The sequence below is a fragment of the Pterocles gutturalis genome, unplaced genomic scaffold (assembly GCF_000699245.1).
Source record: "Pterocles gutturalis isolate BGI_N339 unplaced genomic scaffold, ASM69924v1 scaffold46572, whole genome shotgun sequence".
NCBI lineage: Eukaryota > Metazoa > Chordata > Aves > Pterocliformes > Pteroclidae > Pterocles > Pterocles gutturalis.
In genome coordinates this window covers 24,499-39,591 of record NW_010111908.1, presented here as the reverse complement: position 1 = coordinate 39,591, position 15,093 = coordinate 24,499, and the positions used below count along the sequence as shown (strand labels likewise).

Here is a 15,093-nt window from a genome sequence, read left to right as displayed (position 1 = left end):
GCTGCTACCATCACCTTGATAATGTTTCACCGATAGAATCATGCCTACAATAGAAGAGCATTCAAGTTTGATGAAGGTGTAGTATGTTGATAATTTTTGTTATTAATGATTATATCTCCTAAAGCAAGACTTCTAGGCTTTTCCTTGATCTCTGAGTTAAGGGAATTTGATGGGTCTTTTTGGTATACCACAGCATTTACCACTAGTGGTTTGTGTTTGGTAGCTTGGAACTGATTTTGTAGGTTATAAAATACATAGTTGTTAGCACGGTGTGCAAATTGGAGGATATATTAAAAAAACAAATTAATACTTCCTAATTTAAGTAGATAAGGCCGTAGCTTCTACTGTAACTTGGGGAATTAGGTTGCCTTTCTTTTGTGCAGTGCTTGATTTCAGTTGGTGTGTTGTGCCTTCCTGACTAGAAGCCGTATACCGAAATCTTCACATATTTACGGGACGTAGACCACGTGCTAAAGAGAGCAGTGGAAAGGAAACTCTGGGAGAGGCTCATAGACAGGGGACAGTAGATATCACTGTGGCGTGGATGCATGTAGAGAACCAGAGGAATCCAGTGATGCCAGCTCAGGAGCTCTTGCCATCTCATCTGTCTTTTACCACCAATAGTATTTTCTGGCGGTTCCCAGACCCCATTTTCGGATTATGGAGTGACCTAGTGAGAGCAAGCCTCACTTGACCAGGTCATGCCATGCCTGCATGTTAAAAAGCTCAGCTTTGCCTTCTCAGTAGCAGAATGATAGCACATGTGCCTTTTAAAGGCCGGCTTCTAAATTTGAAAGCTTACCAAGTGACTAACTTCTCTTAGTGTTTGTGAGCGTATCAGTGTTCATTGTTGGGAGCTTCTCTGAGAAGAATCCAGAATCTAGGTTCATCTCAAGCTTACCTTACTTAGAACATTAAAAGGTAGAGACATTGATTTTTGGTTAGTAGTTATGACCGTACTTAACTGCTTTAATTCTGTCTCATTATAGGTACCTCAGAATTGAATTCTTCTTAATGCAGTGACCGTACAGGATGAAAGAATGACCTTCTGTTTTTCAAATACTTGAGTTTGTTCTTTGTAACAACATGGTTTACTGGGAAAAGTGAAAGAAGAATCTTTCTGGGCACTTTAAAGATAGCTAGTAGGCCTAGCAAAATGCTTTGTTTGAGGCAGGTTTGCTCGTTTACGCTGAGATATTACCAAGCTCGGACTCTAAGTAGTGATCTGCTTTTGAGCCAGATAAATAGCTGCACCCATGAAGATGACGTGTTCAGCCTTGTTGGAAGGAACAAGACCAGGCCTTCTGAAAAACATGTGGGAATTGCATTGGACATGCTGTGGCAATTGCAAAAGAAGAGGCCACTTCTCTTAAGGACTAGTGACTATGTAAGAAATTATTCCCAGTTTTTTGCCCATTGCATTTTAGCAGAAAACAAGGTGGAACACATGGAAGATGAGGCCATAGTGGACACCTTATATAGTATTCTGAGGTAAGTGGCATTATGTTGAATTCCACATCTATACATTTAGTGTTTGGTAATAAAAAGAGATGAAATTTTGACTACAAAGCCATCCTATAAGGAGATGGGGAGACTTCCCTGTCCCAGCTTCCATACTCTGTGTGACACAGACAATGTCTTGTGCCTCAGTGCTTGAGATGCAGGCAGAACTGGTCTGTTTTGCACTCCAGTAAATGGAGTTGTCATTATTAATGCACAAATGTTTATAATCTGTTTGAATGGAGTGATAGAAAAGTAAAACATTATGATAAATAATGAAAGGACATATGTCTTCCTTTTTAACTTTTGAAGTAAACTTTAAACTATTTTGTCTTCCTTCTGAAGGCTCAATGTTGAAGACCACAGTTCTCTATCAGAAGTACTTGTTACAGAAGCATGGAAAAGATTAGAAAGGCAAGTACTGTACCACTATGCTTTGTGAACGGTGTAAGTTGCAAGCATGATTTGCTTCATGTGAGGCTACAGAGAGTTCTCAAAGAGTATTTACAGGATGTTTTAAACATTATCTGAGTATTTTGAATGTCAGTTGTATTTTTTGAAGATTTTGGAAATTATACATATGGAGTCTTTGAGTATTGATGGACTTTGGTACACAAATGCTTGAGAGATTCAGATACTGTAACAACGGGGACTGGCACATAAGATTTTGAAATACATTGTCTGTGTAGATTTATGCGTTTGAAGTAAATTGCAGGTTTTTGTATTTGCAGTTTTATCTTATTGCTTGCTGTCCAACACTTAAATGGTTAGAACCCTGCTCATCTCAATTTTAGTAAAAACCTTTCGTATTAAAACATCAGCATTTTCCCTTTGTGCATTTTTATTGTTGTTGTTGGGTTTTTTGTTGCGTTGTTTTGATTTTTTTTTTAATATTGTAATTTTCATTCTTTAATCAGAGGCTAATGGCAGAAGCTAGTGTCAGTCTTGGCACCAACATCACAGAATTGCCTCTCCCAGCTTAACACCTGGGGCATCTTGACAAGTAAATAAATTCAGTGTAGCTTGAACACAAAATGACATTCAGGTAATAAATTGCTCACATTCATTTTAGGTATTTCACATCATTGCTTGAGAGTGTAATCTTTACAGATTTCTTATGCTGATCTGGTTAAATGAAGAACTTCTGATTTTTGTATATCTCCATATGCACAGTATGCTTTAGTATGAAGTACCTACGTGTTTTGGCTAATTCCAAGGTGTCACTATAGGTGGCCAAACAGAAAATGCTTAGATATTTTGTTTCCTTGTTTTCTAATTTGAATATAACCTTGTCTTTTATATATTTGTTTAAGCAGAGTTTTGTCTTTAGTTATTCACTAGAAATAAAAGGTAAATATCCTGTCTTTCTTCAATGTCTTGACAGGCTTAGTTTGCCAGCTCTGTCTAAATTCGCGCTGTGTTTACACAAGCAACGCAGGCATTTCAGTCCTGTAATTGGCAAAGTAGCTCATATCGTGAACACAAAACTGGATTCTGTACAGGATATAAGGTAAGTGTCAGAATGAAATTGAGTAGCAGGAGAAGCAACATGTCACAATTACTGGGCTGCCTTTGCTGGACACTTTCCTTTTTTTCTCAACTGGAGGTTGCTTTTCTTCAGTTTGGGGTTTGTGGGAAAAAGGTGATTTGTATTCATGCATTGATTTTCATGGACAGGTCTGCTTAGGTGAATGCATTTTCCCAATTATTTTGCAAAGAATTTCTTTATAACCAATTTAAACAATTAATACTAATGTTCCACTTGCAGTGTAAGACAACAGGTATTGCCTTATCCTGAATCTAAATTTTACATGGACATTTTTGAGAATTTAGAGGCTATTGACTCACCAGAAGATGTTTTTTTTCTTTGATGTTGATAGTTTCCCTCCTATGGCACGGATTTAGGTTACTATTGTGGATAGCAATAAGGAGACTTAAAGTAATGGTATTTTTGTTTACCTTCAGAGCATTTTTTTTTGTCAAGGTGAATTAATCAGTTCTCTTGCTAGCATGTCTAGTGCATTACCCTAATATTAAAATTACTTTAAACCCAGCCCTAGTCAAAGAAGTCCGAGCTTCTTTTTCTGGCCTCTGTTCCCCCTAGGCCATTATAGCAAAGGCTGCTCTTACTTTGTTTTCTTCTGCTTTATACAGCACCAGGAGTCCCAACACTTAATTCTGCAGATGTGAGGAGCCTGCTTATGGAACTCACTGAATGGGACTCCGTTTCTTTACAGAAATGACTCTCACTCTGGTCATAAGTTTTATTCCCTTAGGAAGGGGTTCATTCTTTAGGACTGACAGTGACTCTTCTCCCCGTTCTGTCACTTCAGAATTGTTTGGGTTTCTTTAGTTTCCATTGAACATTAAAGATCTTTTTGCAAATTAGAATCGGGCAAGTCAGGGTCTTGCCTTAGGCAAATACTTTCATTGCATACAACTTTGTAAGGGATCACTGAAAAATCCAAATTGTTTCAGAAATTCACTGAAAGCAGAATTTTTACTTTAGTAGGAAAAATGGGGTTTGCTTATCTGTTTTTCTGCATTAGATTTAAAATTCCTTCTTACGCAGAACCCAGCAACACAGAAGTCAGCAAAACCCTGAGTAGCATTCCTCTCTTTGCATAGTTTATTTAAGAAATCTATAATTTATTGCTTACCATGTTCAATGTGTAAGTGTAAAATCTTTTGAATTTTTTAGGATCTTGTCAGTTTTGATGATCAGCATATCTGATGTTATCTCACAGAGTTTTCGAGATCGATTACTGCTCAAGGCTGAACATCTCTTGAAAGAAGAAGTAGTCCACTTCAACTATGCCAAAAGAATACTACAGTTTCTTCATAATGTGAAACTGAGATATCATCCATTGCTAGAAAAATGCAACAAGATTTTCCTTAAAAGTGCCTCCCATCTTGATATACACAGTATTAATCTTATTTTTGGACTGTATGAAAAGCTGGGTTTTGACAACGCTGAATTCCGCTTGGTTGCTAAACAGCTGCTGTCTGAAGCTGTAGATGATTATTCTGATCCTGAAACTTTTGCAAAATTGTTTTTTACTCTTGGGCCTATGGCAGGATGCAAGGTAAGAGAAAGGTAAGTTTTTTAACGATTTTGTCTTATTTATGATATATACGTAGTCTTGCACAGAAGTTAAAAATGTACGGTGTTTGGAGGAATTTCTGAGCCTATCTGTGAGCTGAGCATTAGGTTCCCTAGTTGTTACTTTGTAGCAATGTATTATTTAATTGTGGAAGCACTGTCAAAGCAGTTTGTCCTAAAACAGTTGCATAGAAAGCTGGATCCAGTAATCAAGGGTATTTGAATGCTGTTATGCAAGGCCATCTTGTAGCTCTGTCTCTTGGATTACAGCCTTCCTTTCACAGTGTATGGTAGTAAAAAACTCTCTGTCATTCCCCTGGGAAATATGTGCAGTGGTATCTGTTGCTTTTTCCTTTTTAAGACTGGCGGTAGCTGAAAGAGCCTGAGTCTTGTCCTATCCCCATTTGCTGTACATCCTATTCTATATGAAAGGTCATCAGCAGGGAAGACTTCAGCATTTATTTAGCAATTAGACCATAGTATTGTGTGGCAGATTTTTCTCTGCCTGTTTTTCTTATGCTACAAAATCCTATTTGGGGGTGGTATTAGTCATGGGTTTCCCGAAGTCTGCAGTTTTAGGCAGAATTTGCTGTATTAATTACAATTAGTCATATTTTCAAACTTTTCTTCATGAACATTTGCCTCTACTCAGAGATCTAGATATACTGCAAGCCTCAGTTGGTTTTGCCATAGCTGATTTAGTTTCAAAAGCTTTTTCTAGAGTTTGTAAAAAAAAAAAATTGGTTAAAAATCAGTGTGAGGTAGAAAAAGTAATTGGCTTTATTTGCCCCAGAACCAGTTCAACTCATGTTTGATTCTGTTATCTATAGCTTGTTGATTGATCACGAATTGTTTAGTGTTTTAGAGTACCATTCCTACTTCTTGTCTACTTTCAGAATTGTTGGGCTTACTGGTTTCTAGCATCAGAGCAATATGTACTGATCTAACACACTCACATCTGTACCATACAGATCAACTCTTTAGAAGTAGGGTCCACAAAAAAAGTCTCTGATTTGGGAGAATTTGTTTTCCTGTATTTCCTGAAGTAGTCTGTTGGTTCTTTCCCTCCTAGACAAAGAAAATGACTGCAATCTTTGCTTGAGATTTTCAAGTGTTTTTTATTTGGAAAATGTATCTTTCTCTCTTTAGGTTGCTAGTAACTGCAGTGTGCATGGCAGAAGAATTTAGCGGTCGCCAAGTATTGGTAATACTGAAGACGATGCAAAAAATGAAATGCAGAAATTCCCATCTCCTCAAAAAGTAATTTTTTTTATACTACTAAGAAGTTGTATTCTCTAGGTAAACTACTTCTATTTAGTATGGAAAACTATATAAATGCATATACACTATACATGTAATTAGCTATTACAGATTTTAGAATATCACAGCTCGACCCAGAAGTAATTGAGGTAATTTAGGAATTGCATAGAAGGGCATTTCAGCTGTACCAAGTTAATGTAATATAATTTTTGGCTTATTTACAAATATGTAAATTTGAGTAAACTTAACTTCTAACAACTACTGTAAACTGGTGAGACAAATGAGAATACAGTAAGTTGCGGAGAATGTGTCCTATCTATGAGATCTTGTTACTGATGTGAAATATTTCTTCAAAAGTCATTGTGCCCTACTTTGAACTATTAAGTCTTGCATCTTTAAGAATCTGGGCCAGATTTTCTGTAGTTGTAAACTGAATGTTTATAGGGAGAGATAATATCTTTCTTTGGGTACAGAAGATGTAGCATCCGGTATGTCACAGATGCAGCAGAATTAAATGCAGGTTGTGAGCAATAACTGGATTGAATATAGTCATATGAACCAAATAGATCCTTGGAAGAAAAAGGACAAATAGTATTGTGGAACAGAGTGGTATTAAAAGGAAGACCAGGTGAATTCCTGCTTTTTCTCCTTGAATCTTACTGTCTAAAGAAGGTCTTAAGGTATTATCTTTCCCTGCAAATCTATCTCTCTCTTGCACCTTTAGACTGACATAGCTGTAGCAACCACTGTTATATCTGAGTACGGTGGTGCTGAAGCTGCTGATGCTGTTCTAGTTTATCCCATTCTTAGTCCACTCTAAATTTAACTGATTGTAAGATCTGCAACAGAAATTATTAGAGTGAAATAGCTGTTTTGCTGTGATGAGGGCTTTAGTTTTGCAATTCAGTAGATGGAGAGAGGCTGCTGTGTCTTAGTGGAACACCATCAAAACTGGGGTGGAGAGGAGTGCAGGTGTGTGCAACCCTCCACCTAGGTACTGTGCACCACGGGACACCCCTTCTTCATGTGGGATGTTGGGTTTTGCAGTATCTTCTGTATTAGCGTAATACCATGTCATCTTTTTCTCTTTGTGTTCAGAATGGCTTCTGTTCTGCACAAACACTTGGATAGCTATCATGTATTACAGTTGGTAAAGCTAACACAGTACTTGGTGGTATTGCGCTGCCACAATCTGGAGCTGTTTGCCAAACTAAAAATGTTATTATTTGGGTAAGTGTGTATTCTTGGAAGTGTAGCTATTTAAGTATTGAACAGTTGTCTACTTAATATTTTAAATAACAAGCTAAGTTGTTAAATTGTTTTGTTTCCATAAAATATGAAGAAGTGATAAACCATTAGAAGTATTTGATTCTATTAAACATATAAATCAGAGGATAGGAAGTGGATGTTGTCTTGACTATAGACCCAATAGTATCTGCTAGTAGATAGGATATCTTTTAAAAATAGATTTTATTGCCCCTCGCCCTTTGGCTGCTGCAATATAATGACATTGAACAGGAAATTTTGATTGATACTTTATAGGAAGGATAAGTATTAAAGTCATCTGATATTTGAAGTCAAGTGAAAGTGTGAAGCAAAAGTACTCTTCTTTTGATTGGAAAACTGCCTAGTTTAGTTCTCAGGCTTGTACAGTTGCAACATAGAAGGGGAAACCATTCCTGGAATCATGGGAGAAGACTTCTGTTGCTTCCGTTGCTCAGCCTCTATAGGAATGCAGTCCCCTGGCTGCATATGTTTTTTGCAGATGATGCCTTCATGTTTCTCAGACACCACAGAACCTGGTGCTGCCCAAGACAGAAATCACAGAAATTATCCAGGGCCAGAAACCCACCGACTCTGTTAGCAAAGGTGGACCTTCTGCTCTTGCTAAGGACTTCTGTGTTTATCATTAACATGTGAAGCCTCACCAACTGAGATGCTTCCTGTCTTCCTCCCTTTTTCAATTTTGAATAAATTAGAATAAAGTAGCTAATCTCAATGAAAAAAAGATAGTAGTCACTGTGAATTTCCATCATTTCATTAATATTCTTTTTATTTTATATTTGCGTGCAACTTTTGACTTTTAAAATAGAATTTTCATGCATGTCATTTGTTTGTTTTTTTTAAACATTTGCACTTTGACAGTACTGATGGGCTGTTTTTATTTCTGTCTCTCTTCCAGTTTTTTAAAATCTAGTGTCATACCTGCTGATACTGCTGCAATAATTCGTGTTCTGGCCATGCTTCCTTCCTTTCAAGTGGAGGAAAGCATTATAAACAAAGTGACAGCAGTTCTGCCTCAAAGCAAGCTCCATCATTTGAGTTGCATTGCTACAGCTCTTGTCAAATGGAATCATTATGACCAGTTGCACTGGCAAAACAGTTCTCAGCTATGTGTAAAGCTGTTGCAAAAACTAAATGACTGTGGATTTCAGAGGCTTCAGAAAGCCAACAACTTAAATCTTCTATTGGAAGAACTTAAACATGTGAATGGAGAGTGGTTTGAAGAAGTCCTCAGTGAGGAAACTATGGCCATGTGTCAACGCTTGATAGACCAAATAACATGGGCAAATGTATTACAGATGTCTTTTTTTCTCATAAAAACAAATCACCGTTGTCCTTTGCTACTCGACAAAATAGCTTCTGTGACTGTTGAAAATATAGACAAGGTATTACTGTTTTTCTTTCTATCTGCTGTGTAAGCTATTCAGTAAGAAAGGACAAATTAGTAGTTAATGTGTTACAGAGCACAACTCAGTGTTTCTAAGAGTTTTCTTCAGCGTAGCTGATTTGGAGCTCATCTTTTTCTGTGTTCCCTCAAAGCTGTTTTGCTTCCATGTATGATATTTTGCATTTACTTCTCTTTAATTTTCCCTTCTTACTTTATTGTTCAGTCAGTGTTAGGTCAACCATAATCCTTTGCATTCAGGTTTATATTTGACAATGTTAAATAATTATTTTTTAACTTCTTTACAAATAGTCACATCACACAGGGTATATTTTTACATTACTCATTCTTGTAAGGATTGCCCCAGTAGCCTGTCTTTTTGGTCAAAATTACTGTGTTTTCATGGTTTTTTTTGTTTTTTTTTTTTTCTTCTTCTCAATCTGGTATTTATATAGATCTTTGATTTTATTCTATGCCAGTTTAGTTTCTTTAACAGCATTTATGGGAAACCTGTTGAAAGCTTCTTAAAGCCTAAGCATGCAGAAACACTTGGATCATCTACATAAAATAGATTTTAAGTTTTAGCCATAACTGCAATTTTAATGATTTCTGCATTTTATATTTTTAATATTTTTCTCCAGGAAAAGTAGACCAAAAAAAAAAAATCTAGAAAAAAAGCTCATCTAGTCTTAAATCTCCTGATTCTAAAAGACTTATAAAACTCTGTTTTATTGTAAAGCAGTAGTAGGATATTTTTCAGTGACTTAATTTAGGATGTCTTTTTTTCCAGATTCAGCCCTTTGAAATCTATTTTATTCTCTTTCTTTTCTCTGCTCTGAATTATGACCCTCCTGCCAATGAAGAGTTCTTTGAGAGTTGTATCCAGTATCTTACTTCTAACTTGAGTAAGTGCATTAGACAAAGATAATTCTGACACCTAATAAATTAGTATCATTGGAAGATATTATTTGTACTGAAGAAAAATGGGAACAGAATGGCATTTTTTTAAGCAAAGAAAAAAGGGAAAAAGTGTGTCTGTATGTTACTACTAATACTCTGCCTATGGGGATTAAGCCACAACAAAGATTCAATGTATGTTTCTGTTGGATTTTCTAATTTAATTTCACCCTTTAAAAATTGCTGTTAGTAAGGGACTAGCAAAGTATCTTGAGCGTAGTAAAAAACAAGTGAAAATTCACTGTGCTGCTATTGGATAGAGTTGTTGTGGCATTTCCCAAGGAAGCATTGTTTGGGGACAGGATACATTTTGTGATTCATCACAAAGAAATGGCAAAGTAGTGGAGGAAATGTGTAGAGAGTTTGGGTTTTGTTTTTTTGATTGATGATGCAGCCTCACAGAACTGTGAAAATTTGCTGTCTACTGAAATATTGTGGAGTTACGGTTTTTTTTTAAGGCTAACCAGTTTCCTCCTGCAAAGACCTGGCAAGAGTTACCTTACACCTTGGTGCAGGTAGCAGAGGTAGTCCTTAATCTGCCTGTGTGTTCATTCAGTACATTAAGAGAGAAACTTGGATGATTTGGGAGGCCGGGGAAGGGGGAGGGCATTGCAAATCCTTTCAAATTTATGTGATGTGTTAATGTGGATTTATTTCTATCTGGTTTTTGAAGGTTGTTTTGAAACTCACCACTTGGTGCTCCTTGCTCATGTTTTGGCAGTGGCTGGGTATTTTCCTCCAGTTCTGATAACGAGGATATTTAATATTTCTTTCCTAAGCAAACTGAATGCTCAACTTGAAGGTAGATATCTAGCTCTCTGGTGAATTTGCTTATGTAGCATTTGGCATAAAATGGAATTGTGGACCTATGTATATATGATTTGAGAAGTACTATTAACTCTTTAAGTGATTCGGTTTTCTGGAAAGACCCCTCTGTATAATCTAGTCATTATTTGAATCCTAAAAGGGAAGGAATGAACAAAAATTTGTGCTTTGTTTGAAAAGTACAGACTTGTATTGCAGATGAGAGAAGCTAATTTAAAACTTTGTAGTCAACTTATTGCACTCATTATTTAATAATGCTTCAATTTTACTGGAAATAAAATTACCTGGTGTGGTATTTATTACGAGAAATAGTCACAAAGCTCAAGAAATAATGTGGGATTCTTGTCTGCAATAAATTAGTCTTACCAGTCTCCTCTCTAAATAAGAGACTGACAGTTTCCTTCCTCTCTACCTGTACGTTGCTCACTGTCGATGTACTGCTCCCATTTTGCTTTCAATCACTTCATTAAAAGTTAAATGACAGAAGAGAGTTAAAACTGCTTCGAAGAGAGTTAAAACTGCTTCTTCTTCAGTTTTGCTTTTGTACTTAATATTGAGCAAAACCTTTTTCACTTTTTCCTCAGGGATTTTGAGAACCTTTCTAAGATTCTGCAGCATGAATTTGATAAATGCCATAATATACAGTTATTTGCATCTCTAGTAAAGAATTCAGACATAGCCATTTAGTTCAATATGTTGGATTTGTCATATTTCAGTTCACACCTTTTTATTTTGTTTAACTCAGTCCTGCCTGATACCCTAAAGCAGAGGGTCCGCGCCTGCCTCATGAAATTGAACAGAGCAGTCTGTCTGGAATGCCCGGAGTTTCACATCCCTTGGTTTCATGAGCGCTACTGCCAACATGTCTTTCGAAATGGTAAGTAATTTAGGAGAGGAAAAGCTTCCCTTGTTACTAGTAATAGTCTATTTTCAACAGTCTTCTAGACACTTCTTCTAAAACTGTTGTGTTAATGCTAGCACACAATAGAAGCTCGGAAAGGCGCACCCCACTATCTGCTGAGGATGTATTCTTGGAAAGTGCAACCGCTTAGTGGGACAGATAGCAAAGCTGTTTTCCCCATGAGAATGAATGTAATGGAGATGAGATATTTCTTCATAAGAAATAAAATTTAAATACACAGAGACAGCATATATGGTGTGGAGGATGGAAAGGCAGGAAGGATTGTCTGCTGGAGGAGATGGGTAACTTAGATCCCTTCTTCACTTGCAAGACTGAGCATTTGACTTAAATTTTTCAAGGTGAATATTTTTGCTGCCTCCTTTTGAACTCACTGCTGTGATCTTCCTCAGAAGAATCAAGATCCACGAAGGATGAGAGAAGTAGGCTAGTGATCAAGTGTAGCAGCTGAGATCTTTCAGAATAGCGATCAGTTCAGAAAAAACAACTAATGCAAACTCAGTGTCTCCTCCACTAATTCTCCATTACAACCAGTAGGCTGGCTGTCAAAAATGCAGTGTCACAAAGTGCTATTTTCAAAACTTAGGCTGTGGATGTTTTGATGTATGAATTCTTTATTTTCTCTTTGTAGGCAGTAGCCGAATAAACCCACTGCGAAAGCATGTTCACAGAATGCTGACAGAGATCTTAGGAGGGAGTCATTATGCAAGAGTATCTGTTCTCACACCATACTACTATGAAATAGGTGAGAAGTTAATCCTCCAAGGATTGGTATGGAGACCTCTGGTATCACTATTATCACTGAGATGAAGAAGCCCCTGGGCATGTGACCACAAGATACTGCAAAGAAGAAGTTGCTGTATAAAATACAGTTTCTAAAAAGTTCTGCATAATATAAATAATGTTGTGTATCTCTAACTATGGTTAGAGTTTTTCTAGAAGTAAACCTGTACAGATTAAATTATTTCACTTTTTTATTTCTCAGTAAACAGATTTATTGTGTTTTCTCGCAGATTTTGAGTGCATTCTGGATGAAAATAAAAAGCCTCTTTCCTATATGGCTCAGAACATACCTTTGGATGATGTGGAGGGAATACACTTGAGACGTGACATCAAGGATGAAGCGAGAAAGGCTCTGCCACCAGGAGCTCAGAGGTTAGTACATTGAATTCTTGCGCATTAGTTCTTCCAAGCTTAGACCAGGCTTTTGATGCTTGTGTCCTAAATGGTTGTTGCAACCCCTAGGCTATTTATTTTTCTGTTCCTTTTTCCAAAGCCTTCTGAGGTTTAGCCTTCCTAGGTGTGGTGGGTTGACCCCAGCTGGCAACTAAGCTCCCACCCAGTTGCTAGCTCACTCCCCTGCAGTGTGATGGGGGAGAGAATCTGGAGGGCAAGAATAAGGAAAAAAGCTCCTGGGTTGCGATTAAGACAGTGAAGAGAAGTAAGACCTAAAATAAAGAAAAAGGGAAAAGAAAACAATTGATGCAAATGCAGTCACTCCCTACCAGCAGACCAATGCTGAAGCAATGTCTACTTTGGAAAAAATCTCCCTCATTTTATTGCTGAGCATGATGTTATATGGTGTGGAATATCGCTTGGGCCAGTTGAGGTTCCAGCTGCATTCCCTCCCAACCTCTTCTAACGCCACTCGATACACTGGGGTGCAGAGTGAGAAACAGAAGGCCTTGATGCTGTGCAAGCACTCTTCAGCAATAGTCAAAATGTTGGTGTGTTATCAACACTCTTTTGGTCACAGGTCTAAAACACAGCACCATACAGGCTGCTATGAAGAAAGTAACTCCATCCCAGACAGACCCAGTACAGTAGGGGAGACAGGGCATTCTTCAAATGTATTTCGTGAGACTGGAATACTGTTTTCCTCCCAGCTCTTCAAATGTAAGCCTTGAAATGCTGGCTAGCTGTTTTGGCCATTTGAAAAAAAACATGCAGGGAGGAAATGCTTTTTCTACATCATGTGATGTTCAAGTATCTTTAGATAAATATGAGGAAAATGTTTTGTCTGTTTTCAGCGAGTTGTTTAATTTTCTTTTTCTAAGAATTGTCAGGTTTATCTAGCAGTAGTCTTGCTGCAACTATCAACACTGAACTAGAAATACCATTTCTCGCTATTCAGGAAGGACCTGAAAGTAAATGCACATTTTTGTTTTTTTGCAGAATTGCTTTGGAATTTCTTGGTTCAAAAGCTTTTAGCAAAGATTCACACCACCTGAAAGGAGAACCTGCAGTGAAAAAACGACACCTGGAAATGCTGGGGTACCAGGTAGTTCAGGTGAGCAGTCAGCAATACTTTGTCCTTTCTGAGTTGTATCAATAGTGCAGACTGATATATTCTCCTTGCGACAGATTTAAAGATAGTTTTAATAGTTAAAAGCACCTACTTAGTGAGAGGAATTTTTGTATTTAGGTGGGAAATTCTAAGCTGTTCTCGAGATGGTGTAAGCACTTCCTAAAACTTGCACCTTTTCTCAAAATGGCTGCAGCAAAAGTGAAGTCAGGAGGTCTCAGTCTTACTGCAGGCAAACTAGCAATCTCGATGTAGCCTGAGTAAAGGAGAAAAAGTGAAATGAGAGTTTCAGTTCAATTCACCAAAGATTTCTACATTAGAAAAAGATTGAACATACCCTCCTTCAGTGACAGACAGTTACAGCAGCTGCAGGACGGCATATGGATGCTGTCTGCTGCAGTGATAGTGCTGTGACAGGGAAGAGTAGTGGACAGAGATCATTCACGGCCACCAGCATAGAAACAATTCAGTAATGGAAACTCATGAATGCAGATTATCTTGTATATATAATTATTCACGTACTCTAATTTTAGCTAGAACTCTTCTTAAAGCTTAAGTTTGGCTGGTTTGGTTTTGTTTTGGTTTTTTAAACAGGATAATAACCCTTTTTCATATTGCCCTAACAGTAAATGTTATGCTACTGATACACCATTCCAGTTTGATACATTAGCATTTTTCTCTCATTTGAGTTTCAAAAGGTGGGAGATTGTGTAATCGAGTTGTTATAGCCTGTATTGCATGGGCATCTGCTTCACATCTCTGCGACTGTGCTGCTTTTTGGAAGCAAACTGTACTTACATGAAGAGGAATCTTACATTGAGAAATTAATCTTTTCAGTATTAGAATAAGCTTAGCTTTTAGAAGGACACAGGTGATAAAATATCTTGAAGTGGAGAACAACAGACATCAGAGAGCCTTTTTTTGGCTGTAAGATGGTATGTGGCTTACACCAATGTTAACACTCAGTTTGTATGATTCTGTTTTACAGATTCCTCACTTCACGTGGAATTCTATGGTTCTGTCAACAAAAGGTGAACAGCTAGAATATTTGAGAAGGTGTCTATATGGAACACAGTGATGTCATACATACAGTCAAAAGCATTTTTTATACAAATGCTGGATGTATTAAACCTTGTAATCCTGGAATACTTAGTTTCAAAAACCTCTTTATCTGTGAGTCAACTGGACCAAAGCTTGCCATGGAACATCAGGTGTCAAGAGATTTAATCCTCAATTTTTCAGGGGTGGAAAAGGTGGGTCACAATGGGCCATGACGATATGATAAGGGTGCTTAAAATCTCCCATTATCTGGAAGCTGTTCTTTAAGTACAAGAGTCTGTGACAGTTTTGACATAAAATAACATTATTATCTCCTAAAGAAAATAGCACAGAGGCTTAGCCAGACATAAAACTGTCCAAATAAAAAGTTGGAAATTGACTGTGAGAGAGGAGGCAGCAGATCTTCTGGAAACTGTGTGTCCTCCAGCATGTGATAGAATGAGCAATAAGGATCAAACAATATCTGTACTGTCAAACCAAGAAACAGAAATGAAGAT

General features: G+C 37.3%; 1 protein-coding gene across 1 annotated transcript; it reads left to right on the top strand.

Moving 5' to 3' along the window:
* The first annotated feature begins 1,156 nt into the window (after positions 1-1,156).
* FASTKD1 (FAST kinase domains 1) lies at positions 1,157-14,615 on the top strand. The gene is made up of 14 exons (XM_010073858.1): positions 1,157-1,491; positions 1,846-1,914; positions 2,885-3,010; positions 4,202-4,597; positions 5,753-5,863; positions 6,962-7,093; positions 8,046-8,532; positions 9,322-9,436; positions 10,162-10,290; positions 11,059-11,190; positions 11,864-11,977; positions 12,246-12,387; positions 13,408-13,522; positions 14,526-14,615. The coding sequence occupies exons 1-14, from the start codon at positions 1,157-1,159 to the stop codon at positions 14,613-14,615; spliced, it is 2,493 nt and encodes an 830-aa protein (XP_010072160.1).
* The last annotated feature ends 478 nt before the right edge of the window (positions 14,616-15,093 follow it).